Source organism: Syngnathoides biaculeatus, chromosome 19 (assembly GCF_019802595.1).
Source record: "Syngnathoides biaculeatus isolate LvHL_M chromosome 19, ASM1980259v1, whole genome shotgun sequence".
NCBI classification, from domain to species: Eukaryota; Metazoa; Chordata; class Actinopteri; order Syngnathiformes; family Syngnathidae; genus Syngnathoides; species Syngnathoides biaculeatus.
Window position 1 is genome coordinate 17422292 of NC_084658.1, and position 19076 is coordinate 17441367.

Sequence of the window (19076 nt, forward strand, 5' to 3'; positions counted from 1 at the left end):
GCTTCGCTAAGACTACAATTCCCAGAATGCCGCTGGAGAAGTGGGTTTTGCGGGAAAGAAAGAGCGTTCACTCTGCTAACTTTACTCTTTGCTAACACTAAAGTGAGCATTTTTCATTTACGTATGGAATAATATATATCGGACAACATGTGAAATCCTCGAGGAAATATTGACGATTGTGTGTGAAATGTTGAAGGGCGCTTTCCGAGACAAAGTACAAGGAGACGATCTTTGTGTCTGAGGCAAGCGGTGGCCGACAATAGCAGGCGGGCGAAGGAGGGGCCGCTCCCGGGGCTCTGCTTGACTTGGTGGCCGCTTCACTCGAAGGGAAGTCGGCGGAGGGACAACGACGCTCGCCGGAGACATGTAAAGATGGCAGAGCTACAAATGTTGCTCGACGAGGAGATTCCGGCCGGCAAGAGAGCGCTCGTCGAGAGTTACCAAAACCTGACCCGAGTGGCGGACTACTGCGAGAGCAATTATGTGCAGGTAAGCCGAAGCGGGGCCAACAACTCCCGCCGCCTTTTGTGGCGAAAAAGCTCGCCCGGCGCTCCGACTCCACCGGAAATTCGGATCAGGAAAGTGGCTGGCGGCGGCGGCGGCGGCGACATTTGTGCGCCTTTACGCGGAGGGTGTGTCCACTTTTTTTCACCCCCGTTTCGAATACAAATCGGCCGTGCGGCTCGGAAAGTGGCGACGCTCGCAGGCCCCTTTTACAGCCGGTCAGTGAACGCGTCTCAGCTGTTAACTTGCTTTTTATTTCGCGAGGAGGCCTTCAAACAAGTCCTACAATCTCACATTTACTCCCCGCGCTGTCACTAGAAGCCTTTTTTAGACTCCATAACGTCAAACGGACTAGTTCAAGTCACGTCTTTTCGAGCACAAATTGCGGCGCTCGATGCGGGGTAACGTTCAGTGGCCCCGAGTAAACGCCAAATGTCGGACTTGTGTTGTTGTCGTTGCAGCCTTGTTTTCCAATCCCAGATCTGATTTATGGAGCCACAATTCATCCGCGGGCTCGAGGGAAGTGCAGCCATTGCAGATTGTGGCGCTTTTGTTTGTTTGTTTTCCCCCCCTTCTGAACAAAACTTGTCGATGGCTTTCATCTCTTCCGGCTGGATCATTTTCCTTCCGTTTTGGACTCCTCACTTGGCTCGCGTCGAGTTGCTTTCCGGGCTATCCGAGGGACTTTTTTTTTTTTTTTTCTTATAAATAAATTCCACTGACAGCTTTGTTGAATGAGAACGTAGCAGCGGGGTAAAGAGGAAGTAGCTCACATCGTCGAGATCGAGGGAGGGTGTGTCTGTTGCAGCTGCAACAACCCCCCCGCCCAAAAAAAAAAAAAGGACTCCCTGTAATTTAGTTTTCTTCCGAGGCCTCTTGGCAGCGTGGAGGCACCACTGCGAGGAACATTTGTGCCAATTACAGCCCTTGTCTTGCTTCACATGAAGCTCAAGTGCATGCTCGGCCACTGTGACGTCTTCTTTTGGAGGAACTTCGTTGTTGTTTTAAAAAAAAAAAAAAAAAAAACAATTGTCAACACCGTACTGGCCAGGGGAGGTTATTTCCCCCCTATTCATATTTATTTAACTCACCATCAATTGTAATTTAATCTACAGATAAAGTGAAACATAGCAATAATTGTTGTATTTTTCCAGAAATTTCACATCTTCTGAAGATGGTACGTCATCCACTGTTTTGTTGTTGTTGTTGTTTTTTTTTTTTTTTTTTTTTTTCCCCCCATCTGTTGAACGGGAACAAACAGGAAAGCCGTCCAGGACAAAAGCCAGCGGTTAACCCGCATTTGTGCCGGATCCGTTATTAGGACACTTCCTGAGGAAACGCAAGTCATACGCCGAAGGCAGACAAGACCTCAAAATCGCCCAGCGCCGCGTCCTTTTTAAGGCTGGCATTTCACCATCCGTGACACGCCGGGGGAGTGTCGGGGGGGGGGGGGGTTGCAGGCACAAGCCGGTTCAAGCTGAGACGTGTCGGTGTTACAACGTGTGTGAAATTTAAAGGGGGCTTAGGAAAAGCGCACTTATTTTGTCCGAGACCACACACAGCAAGCTGAGGTCTTTAACTGCTCTAAGAAGAAGAAAAAAAATTGTAGGTTGAAATGCCGTGGCCGTCGCAAAATGGTGCCAACGGGTGGAATTTTCAAAGGCGGGCACCCCCCCCCCCACTACTCCCAAAAGGTGTGTTGGTGTCAGGCTTTAGGCTGAAATTCTGGAGGAGGTGAAAATGTTGTGCCACGTCTGCAGGTCAACGCAACTCGGGCAAAAGTCACAACTTTTGTTTGAGATATTTCCTGCTTGCATTCCAGTCGGTTTTGAAACTGTTGTCTTTGTGCGCTTGACAATTTGACATCAGGAAAGTTAGCAAAAATATGAATACAGTATTGAGAGCAAAATTCAATCGTATGACAATCGTGCCAATATGGTGAGGAAAAAGTGACGGGGGGGGGGAACTAAAGTTGCAATGTTATGAAAAAAAGGTTGAAATTGAGAATAAAGTTGCAATATGACATTTCCTGGGAAGGGAAAAAAAGTTGTAAGTCACAAAATTTGAAATAAAAAAATTCAAGGGGTGAGGGAGTGAGAGGACAGAGTTTTGTGGTGGGGTAAAAAATGTTATATTCCAAGAATCAAGCAAAATCTAAATATTATGGGGAAAAGTTGACCTGCTGAGTGACAGCAAGCAGTGACCTCTGAGCTGACCTTCATCCGACCTTCTCCAATCGTTGGATTTTGCACAAGTTGCTGCAAAACGCACGCAACGCGCTGCGATGATCCGATCAAGTGGGACCGACTTCCTTGGACAGGGAAGTCGGAATCGCCCGTTGAGATTGTGGTTTATCGGCCCCTCCCTGCTGAACGGCGAGAATGGAAAGGTTGAGACAAGGTCAAACCAAGTTCATCCGTTTAAAAAAATCAAATCCTGGTACCGCTCCACCTTTCGGGAGTCGTTTCACAAGGTTTGATGGGTGGAAACATCGACGGTGTCCATTGAAGCAACCGCAGCGCCACTACAGAGGACAGTCGGCAATGTTTGGACTTGGTTCTTGTTTGCATTTCTCACATTTGCATAAAGAAACACATTGGGCCACGTGATGTTTTCTGCACATAATGGAAAAATTGGAAACTGGAGGGAAGAGCAAGACGCTTGTTTTTCTTCTTCTGTCTCCATTTCGAACGGAAGGAGACAAACTCTTTTTAGTGGCATTTTCAATGGGGACTTTGTTGTTGCTTTTTTTTGGGAGAGGGGGGGGGGTAATAGGGACTCAATTTTTGGTCATTTGGAATGCTGTCCTCGTTTTTGTTCTTCAGTCAAAGAATTCATTGTTCAGTAAAATGTTTGATCGTTGTATTTAGTCATATGAAGAAATGTAAGACTTGAATTTGATCATTTTTCACAGAACACTGCTTGCAAAATTCAAGCTTTCTATGAAATGAGCTTGAAATTGCCATGGACAGTATTTTCATTATTCTCATCGACTGTTTGCAATTTGGAATTTTCCTTAATTCCCCTTTTTAACTTCCAATGGAAATTTACCATAAACTTTCCCCAAAGAGACAAAATGCTAATTCAAAACCGTAATATAGAAAAAGAACATAGTGAGTCTCAACCCCGCCCCCCAAAAAAAACCCCCAAGTCTGACAATAGAAAAAGCATCTAAAAACCTGTCAATATGAGCACAGTCTGCTTATTTTCACGTGCCACGTCAAAGCTAAAAAAAAGGTTTCTGCCAACATGACGGCTTGATGATGAAAATCTGAAATATTTTGTTGTGTCCGCGTAGCGCACGTTCCAGCTAAGTGTGTGGCTTCCCGCAAAGGTTCATCATTTTGAGGCGAGGCCGACTTCTCCTTTTGCGACGCACTAAAAAAAAAAAAAAAAAAAAGAATATTGCATTTAATTTTTGAAGTGTGACTCCGAAGTTCGATTTATCCCTATTTTGCGCCAACCCCCCGATTAAGGCAGATGGCAGTGGTTTGAGTTCGGCATTCCAAAAAAGCAGAGTTGCAGACGCACGGCTGGACCGTCTCCAACGCTTATCTGCTTCTAATCGGCGCATTAGCAAGCGTTAACGTGGGAAAATGCAAATAAATGGTTGGGATTTTCCCGGATCCGTGCGACGCGGCGCAGTACGGGCCCGAGTCGCGCGTAGTCCGGGCGAAAGTCCTCGGTATTCTTAATGAGCTTCCGGATTTGGAGACGTTGACAACAATCCGAGATGGACATCCGCTCGGCCGAGATTACGGCCTGCGGCGGACGCGTCTCCGCGTGGCCGAGAGCCCCGTGAGATCGGCCGACGCTGCGGCCAGTTTACGGCTCTCTCAAGGCCGCCATCTTCGGCGCGTTTGACCTCCGGCCTTTCGTGTCAATAATTTTGGCTTTTCTGGTCGCGGTTATCGCTGGCAGCCCGAGTGCGAGCCCCTCGAGAGCACTTGAGCAACTTCGGATGGATTCCAGGCATTCCTGCGAAGTCCTCGCAGCGGGCCGCTGCGTGCACGTGTGGAGACCACCGATTGTCTTGTGTGTGCGTTTGAATTCGCTGCCCTTGTGGAAAAACCCGGACCCCGGAGTTGCGACACGGCGTCTGTGAGTGATGTCACTGCGTCAGGAGGTCCGTTTCCTCTTTCTGCTCGGTCATCTGGGTGGAGACTCATGGGCAGTTCGCCTCCCGTGAGAGGAAGTCTAAACTTTTCTTCCTCGCCGCTCGCCGGGCCAGAGATGATGATTTCCTTTTGAAGGCCCTCATCTTGATTTGGAACCAAAATGAAACTATGGTTAATCACTGGAGGGGGGGTGTCTGATCCAAAGCCACCTAAATAAAACGTTTACATAGTTGGAGGTTTCCAATTAGGTGAGTCCCAGTTGAAGTTTACTTTCCAATTGACACGTACAAGAAAATGTTGTACATATTGTACATTTAAATAGCATTCACTTAGATTGTCCCCAATCTTTTGGGGTTGTCCTTTATCTCGGCAGAATCAGCATATGACTCGGGAAATGACTTTGAAGCGCTATTTTTTTGTAGGACAGCGCCGCGGATGAGCGCGGCCGCCGTCTACTGTACGACAGACGAGGCGTTGACCCATTTGCGACGTGTAACGGCAAGAGAATAAACATTGTGTCAGTGTGAAATGTAGGCCAGCACTCGTGCACCGCCAACAAACGGGATTTGAGAGACTCGTGTGCTCGCGCTGCTTAAATCTGCTCTTTGCTGGGAAAGAAAAACAAAACCGGACAAAAAAAATGAAGTACCGTCAACCCCCCCCCCACCCCCCACCCCCTCATAGCTGGGCATTCATTCGATTCCACGTGGGATCAACAGGGTGGGTGTAAGAAAGCATTACAAAATTAATCCTAACTCGGATGTGACTATTTCAAATTTATAGGTACAAGTGATGCATGTTCCGGATAAAAATGGGAAAAAGAAAATAAGCCAGCCCACTCCTAAACAGTCATGTGACCGTCCATCTGGAAAGAAGAAATCCCCACTGATGATTTCTGTTTTAAAAAAAAAAAAAAAATGTTTGTCACGACTTCAGAAACTGTAGACACCCCAAAAAAAAAAAAAAATAAATAAAAATAATATATATATATATATTACCACTTTAAAATTGTCGTTTGTGCCATTTTGGGGAAAAGAACTCGCTTGCACACGCCTCCAAAGAAGAGGCGCAGTGTGCTTGCTTAAAGCTGTTTGTTTGCCAGTTTACTGTAAAATTGACACAGAAGATAAAGAACTTTCCCAAGGGCTTTTGTAGTTGATGAGGTCGATTTTCTCCACAAGTGCCGTCGGTTGACCGGTTGGCAGTTCCTGGTTCAAGGTGCCAAGGAATCCCGTTGAAGTGAGGGAAAGGGCTTCATTTAGTCGGGCCGTAGCCTTGTCTTTTGCCGCCACCTTCTTGTTCCAAAGTGGCCTCGGCGGCTTCTCAACCAAGACCACGACAACTTCAAAGTTTGTTCTCTTGTCCGTCTTTGTTCCCCGCAGGCCCAAGACAAGAGGAAAGCGCTGGAGGAGACCAAAGCCTACACCACGCAGTCCCTGGCCAGCGTTGCCTACCAGATCAACGCGCTGGCCAACAACGTTCTGCAGCTGCTGGACATCCAGGCCTCGCAGCTGCGCCGCATGGAGTCGTCCATCAACCACATCTCTCAGGTCGCCCTCCTCGCTGCTTCTTGACTCGTTTGTCCTTTCCATGCCGCTGCGCTGCCTTCGCGTGTCTCAACCGCAACTCGTCATTTGGGATCGCTCAGGTCAACTTTGTTTTGGAGAGCAAGGAAAGTCCGTCCGCTGGCTTTCTGGGTCATAACGGCAAAGACGTGGCGTGGCCCTTTTTGGACATTGAATCCATTTGACTGATGTGGGTCAATTATTGGCAGTTGTCAGCAATCTAAAGGTTCCTTTTTTCCTGATGTAATACATATTTGTTGAAGATTTAATGCCACAATATCTTGCCCGTTTGGTGCCCCAGATGAATTTTCATGATTTGCCGTATTCCTTATTTTCTCAAAATGCTAATTACATTTTTGGATGTATGGAATTGTTCTTTTATCCCTTAATTTGTCCTTTGCATGAAAACAAACACCAGTGGTGTCTTCGTTTTTTTTTTTTTTTTCATTTTTTTTAATTTTACAACTGGTCCGTGGTTGTCACTCACACTTGCCCGCGCAGTATACGATCGCCTATAAATACGAAATATGAATCCGTTTTATGTCTCTATCCGAGCTGAGCGAGCTTTCTCAGCGCCCGTTCGAATGACTGCGCTTGTCGGCGTCTTCAGAGACTCGCGGTGACACCGCCCAATGTTGGCAAACACGGCGCCACGCATTAGTGCGCCCTCGGCGCACAATTCGATCCGATTCGTCGTTTGTACTGAACTGGACTGCAGCAGAAGTCTCAAAAGACACCTGTTTGGTCACCTGTGCAGATTTTCCACGTCAAGGTTTGCTCCCACATGGAAGAGCCGCATGTACTTGAGCGACGTGGAAGGTCGCCCGCGTTAATCCCGGTGGAGAAGAAGTTGGACACCCGCACGCTATCCCAGCGCGCTAATCCATCAGCGTTTGAGCATTTAATCCTCTTGGGAAGGTGTGCGGCACCTTAGTTAAGGAACCAATTTCAACTGAAGCTCACTCTTGATCTAGCCAAGGGGGGGAAAAAAAAATTTGAGGGGTTTGACATGAGACAAAAACGTGAAATCTTGGTACTGGTCCACATCTGGGAATGGGGGAGTTTTATCGGTCATTTATAAAGTCAAAATTCAAGTGGCTGTGCACGCACGATGTGGTGCGGTTCCAAACGGGGAATGACTCAGCCTTGCCGGAGGTCTGCGGTCTACCCACCGTCCCCGGAGTCAAACTTTGAGCCGTAATGAAGTCCCTCACTCCTAAACTTCTATCAGAATCTTTTCAGTTCTGCAGCAGCAACGGCCTTCGCTTCGTCCAGGTAATGGCAACGAAGCCATTCAAACATTTGACAAGTCGGCGGCCGTGCGGCACAAACTGTCACCCTTGCTATTAGAAAGGAACCCTTCCATGTCATTTGGGGGGGGGTCAAGGCGGTTGGATTGGATGCGTGGAAGGGCGACTGGAGCAACTTGCTAATGAACTCGCTCGCTGCCATGGACGTTTATAGTCGTCAACTGCAATTCAAGCATTGAGTACCACTGAGGGATATATTGCAGTGGCTCGGGGTGAGGTGAGGTGGGGGGGGGGGGGGGGGGGGGTCGGTCTTGGGTTCTTCTGGAGTAGAAACTTTGTTGTCATAGTGAGAAATGATGACGCAGTAACGTGGAAGAGCCCTCGACGTTGAACTCGAGACGTTGGTGAGCAGCCAAACGGTTGAGTTTTGCAAAATGAATCAGAGCGACAACCCAATCAAACATTTTTTTCACACCTGTGGGAAAATGTCTTCCACAAACCCAATGACGGACGTTTGGTTCCCAATTTATCTCTTCAGAAGAGTAGCTGCTATTTACCATGACTGTAAATATTTACCAAATCCACTTGGTGTTTTTTTTTCCTTGTGATTTTCCCACATCTACTGTCTTGTGTTCTCCCTCCCACCGAGGCGTGCGTAGAGTGCCAGGAATTGTTTTGCGGTACGCTGAAGGTCAGATTTTATACAAATGGTGGAAAAAAATTGAGTTGTGGGACTTGAGTGCGGCGGAATCTGGTGAGCGAGGAAAGGCAAGACCTTTAAAAAAAAAAAGAGCGAGAGAGAAGGAAAAAGCACATTCATGCACTTTGTTGCAGTCTATCTTGGTGCATAGCTTTCATGCCAAAACCAAGGCCACTGGATTTTTTTTTTTTTTTTGTCACCATGGCAACAACGGAGGGGGAAAGAATATGAAACGGAGGTAATGATTGGTTCAATCGTTCACGGCGTTTGGACGAAAGAAAGGAACAGACTTTTAGTTCAAGACATTTTTGGAGTCTAAGGAAATGTTTGAGTCAAATGCTCCCTTGTGTCGTTCCGCAAGCTGCAATGGAGGAGAAGGGTTGATGGATTGGGGGGAGGGGGGGGGGGCAGCTCATCTTCCACCTTGTACTGCGTGTGAAGTGGCTGTTAAGAAGCTGCCGACAGGAAGGGCTTTGTGTGCGATGCGGAAGGCGACAGCTCGCATCGACGACGTCGCCGTCCACTGCGCGTGTGTACGGCGTGAAAGCACGCACTTTAAAAACAACATTGACAAACGTTTTAAAAACTAGCTGATTTCTCAAGCAGTTCACACTCCCGATGGATAGATGTCTGTTTTTAGCAATTGTGTGCGCTTTATTTTTCAAACTAAAATGTCAGCTTTACAGATGCCACTCCGTCAACATAAGCAGGACTGGTGTAGAAATGGAAGGCACACATTGCGCAAAGTTTTGTCCCGCTTTGTCTGCTCCCCAAACTCAGAAAAGCTTTTGTCGGCAAGCGGCGAGCCGTGCGGTCCGCGGGGTGCTCTCGTGAGCCGACGTGACCGACTTGACCGGCGGGCGGGAACAAGTGAGTCAGTCTCGGGATGTTGAGGAAAAAGCGGCAGAACGCGCGCGAACGTCCTCGTTGGAGACCGGAAGGCCGCGCTAATCTTCCAAGATTGGAAGTGCGCTTCATCAGGCCACCCCGACCGCGGTTGACAATTCATCTCGGAGGATTTGCTTATTCCGTCCTCGTAATCCCGCCGGACGTGGTTGTCTTGTTCCTGCTTGAGGTTTTATCAGATGGCAAGAAATAACACCCTGCGCCGCATTTTCTTACATAAGTGTGTGGATCCCGTCCCGTGTTTGAAGATAATGTTGTATTACGCAGGAAGTGTCATCATTTCAAATCGGTGGCATCGCTGTCTGCTTTGTGTGCGCACGCAGGGCGTGTTTGTCCTGTCTTAGACATCACAACGGAAGTTGAGCGGCACCTTTTGCTTGTTCACCTTTTTTAGGCATCCCCAGCGGCGAGGAGCAAGTGACTCGACTTGACCCGACTTGACGCCGCTACGATAGCCTTGCAGTTATCCAAAACGTCAATACAGAGCGTGCAACTTTGGCATGTGCGTCATGTGGAGCAAATCCGTATTTGTCTCATAACATGACAGCCTTTTTTTTTTTTTATTCATCTGTGCAGATCACCTCACGTGTTTGGCTAGTCGAACAAGTTTTGCAACGGCCAGCCAATCAAAAGATAGAAAGATCCGTTGGTTGTTAAGCAAGTGCATCGGCCCGGCGCAGGTTAGATTGACGTGGCAACACGCGCAGGCTGAAATCTGATTGGACAAAAAAAATCCACTCCAGAGAAAACCCAGCAAATGAAGTGTTTGGAATAAATGAATATCATTTTGATCAGCAAATATTCGACTTCGGGCCGTAAATGTAGGTCACTGCTTTCAGAGTCAAACCCATGTCGAGTCTGGAGGGGGGGGGGGGCTATATTGTGCTCATGTCCTTCTTGACTTGACTCTCCTCCCGAGCAGCGTGTGCGTGTGCGTGCGCTTTTCTGGTGCCATGTTGTCAAATTAGGTTTGGACATTTCACTCGTGGCCTTTTGATTGGCTGTTGCGCAGGAGATTGATGCCCGCGAGCGGCTGCCGGTGTGTGTGCGCTTATCCATCCATCCATCCATCCATCGGGAGTGTGACCTGCTTCCCGACCGCTTTGCGCTACCCTCCAGCTCAACACTGACATTAATCTTTGGGGCATAACCGCTTCCAGGGTGCACACAGGACAAAGTCCAAGTTATTTTACACTTTGCATACTTGACTGAAATTATTTCACAAATAGATTCTCCACACGTCAAACCATTCCGACTTTAAAATCACGATTCCTGTGGAGCTATTTCAAACGTCTCCAAATTTTCCCGGCTGAATTCAAGTTCACCAGTGTTGGAGGCTGATGTCGTTCGCTACATCAGGCCCGACCGAGTACTTTGCTGCCTAAACGGGCCCCCGTGACAATCACAACGGGAAGTAACCCCAACGAGCTAAAAGTAGCAGCTCGTAATATAGAAAACTGCTGGCGAGGTTGCCGAGGCCAGCAAAGTTCACGGATTCACCGACGTGTGAATATTTCTGTCGGACAACCGCGTGACGACTCGCTCACGATGTCGTCCGCAGACGGTGGACATCCACAAAGAGAAGGTGGCCCGGCGGGAGATCGGCATCCTGACCACCAACAAGAACACGGCGAGGACCCACAAGATCATCGCGCCGGCCAACATGGAGCGCCCCGTGCGCTACATCAGGAAGCCCATCGACTACGCCGTCCTGGACGACGTGGGACACGGAGTCAAGGTGAGCCCTCGTCGCTTTCAATCAAATTCTAAAGTCACGGGAGGCGCCACTCGACCCGCTTGCGCGGCACCCGCCGAGTCGCTTTCCCTCTCCCCGCTTGCGCGGCACCTCGGCCGCGAATCGGCCCCGTTTTCTGCAGCGTCGTGGCGGCCCCCTCAACCCGCAATCGGCGGGAGGGAATGTTGCATTATTGACGAGCCACTTGACCGGATGGCGCCCGCTGCTGCGGGGCCTCTTTGTGACATTTGGCGAAGTGCGACTTCATTCAAAGGTGAATTCCTTTCCTCTGAACAGGATCTCACGAGGGCGCGGCCCCCGAGGTCGCTCCCGGCTCGATATTTACACGTTGCGTTCTTGCCGTCTCGTACTTTGACTTTTTGTTATCTCTTGTGGCCGTTTTGACATGCCCTCTTTCTGTCTCTCTCTTGTTTGGCACCCCCCGCCTTGCCCACACTAAGTGGATGAAAGCCAAGGTAAGTCTTCTGTCTGTCACATGCTGTGGTGTATTTTTTAATAGAAGAGGAAAAACCTTCACGCTGCGCCAACTCTTGTCACGTAGTCCTCGTGTTTCCCCCCCCTTAATCAAACTTTAGACGACCCCCACGCCCCTCAAATGTGTACGTTGTCAATCTCCTTGTGTCTTTTTGTCCTTCGACGTCAAGTCGTTGAGTGAGAATATTTTTCGAGGCTCCCCTGGGCCTAGAACGCGACCCCGGTGCCATACCGGGGACCTCCAACAAGGCCAAACCAACAGGAAACTGCATTTCCTCAAATAGTGGCAAAGCTCAACTGCACTAATCCAGTTTGAACTTTGAATTCAAAAGTATGTTTGAGATTTCCAAATATGGTCAATTTTCGTACGTTTTCACACGTTGATACTCCTGATCATTCGCCTGTGTCTCTGTTACTTTTATCAATTGTTCTAAAATGTAGAAAATGCTCGATGCAATGAAAAGAAATGTTTAAAAATTTCGCTTGTTTGTTTTTTTTCCCACAATTTGTTGCACCTCTGGGGAGGAAATTGTTCCTGCGTGTTTGCGCGCGTGCATTAAAATGTAATCATCATATACAAGTTTTTTTGTCGAGGAAAGAATGTAATAATTTGATCAATTTATTTGTTGAAATAGCAAATGATTGGAAGTATTTATTCCAGCGATGGCCACTATCTAAGGAAATAGGATGTAGTCATTATTCACAGACTAATTTGGAGAAAATAAATATTTAGATGAGATTCCAATGTGAATAGGCCTCGCGAATGTAAGTTTTTGTGGGGTGTCGCTCAGATCAACACATGACTCGGCGGAGGTAATAATCATAATAATAATGATCATCTTGTTTGGACACGGCGGCCTCGTTGAAGCAAGCGGCAGGTTTGTAGGCCTCGCACAGCCGCAGACGTCACCCTCCGCTTGCCGCCGTACGCAGGGCCAGGGACGGACCTCTCAACACGTCTGCTCTCTCGTTCTTTCGCCCTCCCCGCCACAGCAGCACGGAAACAATCAGTCACTCCGAGCGGGCACGCTGTCGCGGACCAACCCGCCCACGCAGAAACCGCCGAGCCCGCCCATGTCGGGGCGCGGCACCCTCGGGTAAGACTTGGTCAACGTGCATCGCAACACAATGGCAGCGAAATGTTAGCCCTACTCACTGCTTCGTGGGCCTCGCTGACTCTTTTTATTTTTCTATTTTTTTTTTTTTTGGATACGCCAGGCGCAACGCATCCTACAAAACCTTGGAGCCGGTGAAGCCCCCCACGGTGCCCAACGACTACATGACCAGCCCGGCCCGCCTGGGCAACCAGCACAGCCCGGGACGCACGGCCTCGCTCAACCAGAGGCAGCGCACTCACAGGTGCAGGATCTATTCTTACCCCCACCCAATTTTCTCAGAAAAGTCTCACATGCCCACGTTGGTTTGGACCCAAGCTGGCGCCAAATCCCTGCCTCATAGAAAAAGATTAATATGGTGCCAGAGAAGATTTGCATGTTCAAGTGTGCCATAGAATGACTGAGAAAGAAGCTCAGCATTTCAGTTTAGCCTGGGTTGTTAGTGGATGTTGCAGAGCTTTTTGTTTTCTAATCAAATCAACAATTTTGGCATTGTAGTTGGTTTATACTTCAGTTTTAACAAGTGAGTCTCAAATTGGCTCCCTCTAGGGGCACGTGAGGGAATCACTAAATGCATAATATGACACTTGCTGAAAACTAGTCGAGTGCGCTTTACTTTGAAGTGCAAAACGTTTGCATTTGATCGTTAATAACTGCAAGTTTTCAATTCTTGTGTAGCTTAAGCGCATTTGATTTTAATTGTATCATTTTAGTACTGTACAGTTATTTTTCCAAATTTGAAGCGCAGTGTTAAGGTGTTAAACTGCATCGTTAAAGAGTATTTGGACAAATATAGCGCAGTCTTTAGACTTGTCCTCGTTACGTCGCCTGTCCCTGCCGACCCTGGACCGGTCGCCAGATAATAGCCGGGCACGTGTATTTAAAAAAAAAAAAAAAAGCATATACCCCAAATGGACTATATCGAGCCTTGTTTTTATTGTTATTGTTTATTGTGCGACCACCTCGCAGCCAGAATGAATTGGCTCATCGTTTTTGTCGTTCCGCCTGCGTAGGGGCAACCCCCTGCTGTTTGTGCCACGAGCGCCCCCGTGGCCCCACTGACATTGATCGGGGGGGGGCTAGAGAGAAGGGGAGGGGGGCACAGTTCACTGGGATGGAAGGCGCTTGAAGTAGTTTCGGGGGCACGCTACTTCACAGGCGGATCGGGGGGGGGGGGGGGGGTCAGTTCAAAAGGGATGAAAGAGGATGAGCGAGGCCGACACGCTCGGGCATCAAACCCGGCGACGGCGGACTCGTGCCACTTTGATGTCCTCTCCTTGTGTCGATTGAATGAGCGTCTGCGTTTCCCTGAAAGGAAACCGTTGGGGGCCAAGTTTTGGGGGGTTCTGCTTTTTGCGGGGAGAACGCTCAAAAACAGCGCAAGGGAGGGGCAGAAGCGAGGCAAAAGCTACGCGGCGGACTTTTGCCCAACAACGTTGACGTTTTCTTGCTCTTCCTCACTAGGAGCACCATCCCCACTTTGTGCCAAATTATTCAAATGGGAAATGCAGCATTGGAACTTTTTTTCGGAAGTACATTTGAGACGCTGTCCTTTTTTTCCTTTGACTTAAGACTTAAGAGCAGGTGTTGAATGGGTGTCTGTCTGCATTTGTACTGAAGTGCAGCACGTGCGTGTGCTCTTTTCTCGCTCCTGATCCAAATTCAAACGTCTCAGCGGCAGCAGCGGGGGGAGCAGCAGCCGCGAGAACAGCGGCAGCGGCGTCGCCGTCGGCATTCCCATCGCGGTGCCGACGCCCTCCATTCCCAACTCCGGACCAGGTGAGGGGTTTTGAGCGGTTTTTCAGTTCTTTGTGTGCATTTAGTCCAGTGGCTTCCAAACTCTGGAGGGGGGGGGGGGATTGGGACTCCTCACTTGAAGACGGGCTTTGTCTTTAGGTGACCGACTGTCGCTATGGAAACACTCCACTCCAAAGCTCGTTTGAAAAAGAAGCGCGGGCCTGATTTACTCCAATTTGTGTGTTCTCATTTTGCGCATGTGCCTGGCTGTTGGTCGACGGCTGAGGCCCTCCTTACCCGCGTGCGCCCCCGACTTGACTGACTGGAGTGCTAATTCAGGCCCCAAGACTCGTTGTGCCTCGTGAATGTTTAAAACCAAAAAACCAACTAACCTCTCCACAGTCCCACTCATGACCTCTCACCCCGGCGCGCCTCCACCACCTGCGCCGCCGCCGCCGCCGCCTCTGATTGGGCTCGGACCTCCACCGCCTCCTCCCATAGGTGAGACCCCGCATTTTGTGGCCGTCGAGCTCGGGTGACGGTGTCCGACGGAGCCGGATCAGTCCTGGGAATCTCGGTGGCGGTGGCGGTTGCGCTTTCCTGACAAACGACCCAGAATGTAATCCTTTTTCCCACGTGGAGCGCCGCGGCTTCAGCAGCTTCGCCGTTTCCACTGAGGCTACAGAAAAATGAGACAAATATGGACTTAATAGTCGGCCGCCGGGGGCCCCGAACATCACCATTTGCAAGTCGGAAATGAGCGAAGGATTCCGAACGGAGCGAGCGCGTTTCCCGAGCTTCCTCATCGCATCGTCGTTGTGGCACGATTACAACGTCGTAAATGTGGAGCAAACGATAACGGGAAGTTTCTGGGAGGTGAAGGTGAAGGTGAAGGTGAGCGCATTTTACAAAAGTCATGGAAACAAGCCGCATGACGTATGGCCGCCCGCGCTCACAACTGTGGCCTTACTTACTTTCATGAAGTCGTCTCCTGGTAGAAAATTTTTTATTATGAAACCACGGGGGGGGGGGGGGGGGGGGGGAATAAGGGAACCCCACTTTCACAGACTTTTGAATGTACTGTACCAGTATTTGTTTTTCTTGCAATGTCATTGAAGCACCTGCTCTGCTCTGCTCTGCTCGGCTTGTCTGATTCTAATGCTGTTTGTTGTCCACTGTTTGGGTCTCCCCCCCTCTCCCTCCCTCCCTCCTCTCCCTCCCTCCCTCCCTCCCTCTTTTTCTTTGTTCTTTCCCCTCTTCCACCTTCCCACTTGCTCTCTGGGCTTTTTTTTTTTTTTTTTTTTTTTTTTCCTACTATTCCCCTCGACCGCCAGCGGTGGCTCCCGGGCCGGGCCCGGGCCCCGCCCCGATGTCTCAGTTCGGCACCATCTCGCGGCAGATTTCGCGGCACAACCCCGCCAACTCGTCGGTGTCCATGGTGTCGGCCACCGGCACCTACCGCCGGGCGCCGTCCGTCACCTCGCAGTTCTCCTTGCAGCAGCAGCAGCAGCAGCAGCAGTCGCCGCCGCCTCACGTTAACGGAGGCACGGCCGCTTACAGCCACCATTCAAGTAAGCCAAAAAAAAAAAAAAATGGGGGGGTCGTCACCCTCCTCCGCTGGATCCTTCTCTATTTATGGCCTCGGTGGGTTTTTCATACACGGCCGTACTACGTTTGTGACTTTGACGGCGCGTTGACGTCCGGATCAGTAGCGAGAGGACATCCGAGCGCTTCCTGTGTAGCGGCGGGCGCAACAATCGATCGCCAACATAAATCTCATCTGTCCTTGTTCGAAGCGGACATTTGGTTTCACCTCGCAAAAGTCATTGATATTTTTGCCGATTTTTCTGACCAATTGAAGCGTCATCGTTTTTTTTTTTTTTTTGCGCGTGCGTCATCTGCACCGTCGATTTCAAATCTCCAGTTTTGATGGAGGGACGCGCTTAATTGAAACAGGGATAAACATGTTCATCCAGTGATTTAAAAAATTGTTCGAAGCAGCCCAAATAAGCTTTTCAGGTGCCGCATAAGTCATGCAAATTATTTGTGAGAAGAGCAAACGAAGCGAGTACAATAAATGTGAATGCATTTCTTGGGATTTTCCAAAGTTCTCCTTCCGTTTTCCGCAAAGATGGCAAATTTTTATTTTTGCGAAAGAATTTGTATACGGTGTCACTTTTTGTAGCACAAAACGCGATGGCAGGGTCGGATCGTTTCAGCTTTGGGACGGAAAGTTGAATTGATTGATGGCGCCTTTCTTTCTTCTCCTCTCGGGGTGACTCATCCTTTCTTTCTTTTGCTTTCTTCTTTTCGTTCTCATTCCGTGTGTGTGTGTGTGCGTGTGCATCAGTGTCCGTGGCCCCCCCTCCCCCTCCCCCGATGCCCCAGCTGACGCCACAGATCCCCCTGACTGGCTTTGTGGCCAGGATGCAGGAGAGCAGTAAGTGTCGAACCCGTCATTGATCCCCCCCCCCAACAGCCAGTCACCGTCTCGTCTTCCCAGCATGCATTGCGCGTAGTTTCCCTTGGACACAACTCTGCGACTAACCTCGCGACCGCCTTTGTTCCGAAAGACGTTTGTTGGTAGGATTTCCAGCAATGTAGAAAAACGCCGGAGGGGACTTGAAACAAAATGGCGGCGCAACTCGGTTGCAGGGCAAAACGTTACGTACACCTGCGCGTTTGTGACAGGTCTGTATTTCTTTATTTTATAGCGGTTGCGGTCCCTGATGAAGGTGTCTGTGGGTGTGTCAAACCTTCACCATTCAAGATAAACCAATGTTCATTTTTGTATTTGAGATTTCAATGATTCAAATGGCAACAAATCTGCAAAGAAATGGACTCTCCCGCCTAAAAAGGTTCGAAATGCATGGAGAGGCCACAAAATGATGAAGGTTCCTCAACTCACTTCGACGTAGTTCTCTGGTGTCAAGACTCATTTTATTTTGTGGGAGATGAGCGCTTCAAGAGTAAATAGTTTTTTTCGGCCCCAAAAAGAGCCGTGCCTTGACCCCGCTGTCGTCCTTGCTTGCATGCTAGCTTGCATGTGTCGTCGCGATGGATGTTTCGGAAGGAGCGTTTTGGCCCCATCCCATAGAAAATGTTGTTTCTTTGCAGAAAAGAAAAAAAATGGCGCCAAAATGCCCTTCCCCTCAGATTTGCACGTGGACCGCGCATGAGCGCCGTCGCGCCGGCGACCTCGAAGCGTCGACTGACGCGCTTGTCGTTTGCCCCGCAGTCTCCGACGCCCCGACTCCGCCCCCGCCGCCGCCCCCGGACGACACGGCCATGTTCGACGAGTCCCCGCCGCCGCCGCCCCCTCCCCCGGTGGACTACGAGGAGGAGGACGCCTCGGTGGTGCACTACGACGACCCCTACGCCGACGGGGACCCCCACTGGGCGCCCAAAAACTACGTGGAGAAAGGTTGGTGCGGGGGACGGCTCGCGACGCTTTTTTTTTTTCGGGACAATTTTATTCCCTCCTGCATACTTTAAACACATTCCAACTTATGTTCCAACTTTTTCAACACGTGAAAGTCCAAAATGGAGAGAAATCAAATCAAAACTGAAAATGTTTGCAAATATGCCAGGGATTAGGTGGTTGCTATCTCAAAATATGAGACTTGTTACTCTGTAAAAATACACAAATAACTAAAAGATACATTGAAGGATACGTCCAATACACACACACACACACACGGAAAAGAAAATTACCCAGTTTGATGTTTGACCCCAAAAAACCATGAAGACAATTCTTAAAATAGCTGGATTAAGATGTGAAATTTTTTGCAAAAAAAGAAAAAAAAACCTGAGCCAAAAGTAGGCATTTGATTCAAACTCTCCAAATCCGAATGTTAAATGGCCGCTTTGCACCGCGGGAGTAACCGGAAGCAGTCGAACGGCCGGCCAACGTTTGCGCTTGTGTGTGTCCCCCCGACCCGCCCCCGCCAGTGGTGGCCATCTACGACTACAGCAAGGACAAGGACGACGAGCTCTCCTTCATGGAGGGGGCCATCATCTACGTGGTGAAGAAGAACGACGACGGCTGGTACGAGGGCGTCAGCGGCGGCGTCACCGGACTCTTCCCCGGGAACTACGTGGAAAGCATCATACACTACGCCGACTGAGGGACACCCCCTCCACGCCCGCAATTAGTCAACGGTAAACCCTCCATTTAGTTGCGATGCAGCGGGGGCAGAGGTCAACTGCAGTTTTTTTTTTTGTTTTTGGGCAACATCAGCAGTTGGTGTGCAAAGATGAGTTTTCAGTCACGACAAGCTCTCCGTACTGTAAATTGATTTCACATCCAACTCAAAACTGAGAGAACCATAAAAAGAAAAGTATGCCAACCTTCACTTTAGAATTATTGCCATTATGTTGTAAATTTACTCACTTGTTTTGTTTTTATTATGTTGAGTCACTGAACCTGTAAGAAAATTGCGATTTCAGGGCCTCAAACACGACTTTCTCTTCACGTCCGAGTGTCTAAGCTTGCGATGCGATTTCGTCGCGCCGCATTGAGACGCACGCGAAAGCCTTCGACAAACAAACGATCGAGTTCCTGAGCACGATGCGGCACGCGGTTCGGTCGCCATTCGTTTGAAAGTCCTCGGATTTGCGAGAAACGCCGAACCGGGCCGGTTTCTAAACCTCCAACCGAATCCGACAACATCCCGTGCTCGACTTAACGTTCACGGGCTGAAAGCTAAAAACAAAGCGATCTAATGCAGACGAGCGAGTTTTTCCCCAATCAGTTTGCCGAGTTCTCACATCGTCTTGTATTCTTTTCTTTTCTCTTCTGTTCTATAGAATTGCATTTTGTGCATCCAACAAGAAAATCTGCCCTTGAATTGTATGTAAAATGTTGATTTAAAAAAAAAAAAAAAAAAAATGTACAGCTTTTTATAATAAACAAACAGTTCTACGTACAACAAGCACGTGTTGCTTTATG

The 19076-nt window shown here is 49.1% G+C and overlaps 1 protein-coding gene across 15 annotated transcripts; it reads left to right on the forward strand.

The window, feature by feature from the left end:
* Window positions 1-5: 5 nt before the first annotated feature.
* abi1a (abl-interactor 1a) lies at window positions 6-19021 on the forward strand. 15 transcript variants are annotated; one of them, XM_061805227.1, is made up of 13 exons: window positions 6-102; window positions 197-489; window positions 6005-6172; window positions 10605-10781; window positions 11240-11254; window positions 12267-12370; window positions 12492-12632; window positions 14064-14167; window positions 14528-14626; window positions 15460-15696; window positions 16476-16565; window positions 17364-17549; window positions 18077-19021. In XM_061805227.1, the coding sequence occupies exons 2-13, from the start codon at window positions 373-375 to the stop codon at window positions 18250-18252; spliced, it is 1614 nt and encodes a 537-aa protein (XP_061661211.1). In that variant the 5' UTR covers window positions 6-102; window positions 197-372; the 3' UTR covers window positions 18253-19021. The 15 variants fall into 15 exon arrangements, with proteins under 15 accessions (XP_061661211.1, XP_061661212.1, XP_061661216.1 ...); XM_061805228.1 differs by having other exon boundaries at window positions 39-489; window positions 12270-12370; XM_061805232.1 differs by lacking the exon at window positions 16476-16565 and having other exon boundaries at window positions 41-489; window positions 18077-19019.
* The last annotated feature ends 55 nt before the right edge of the window (window positions 19022-19076 follow it).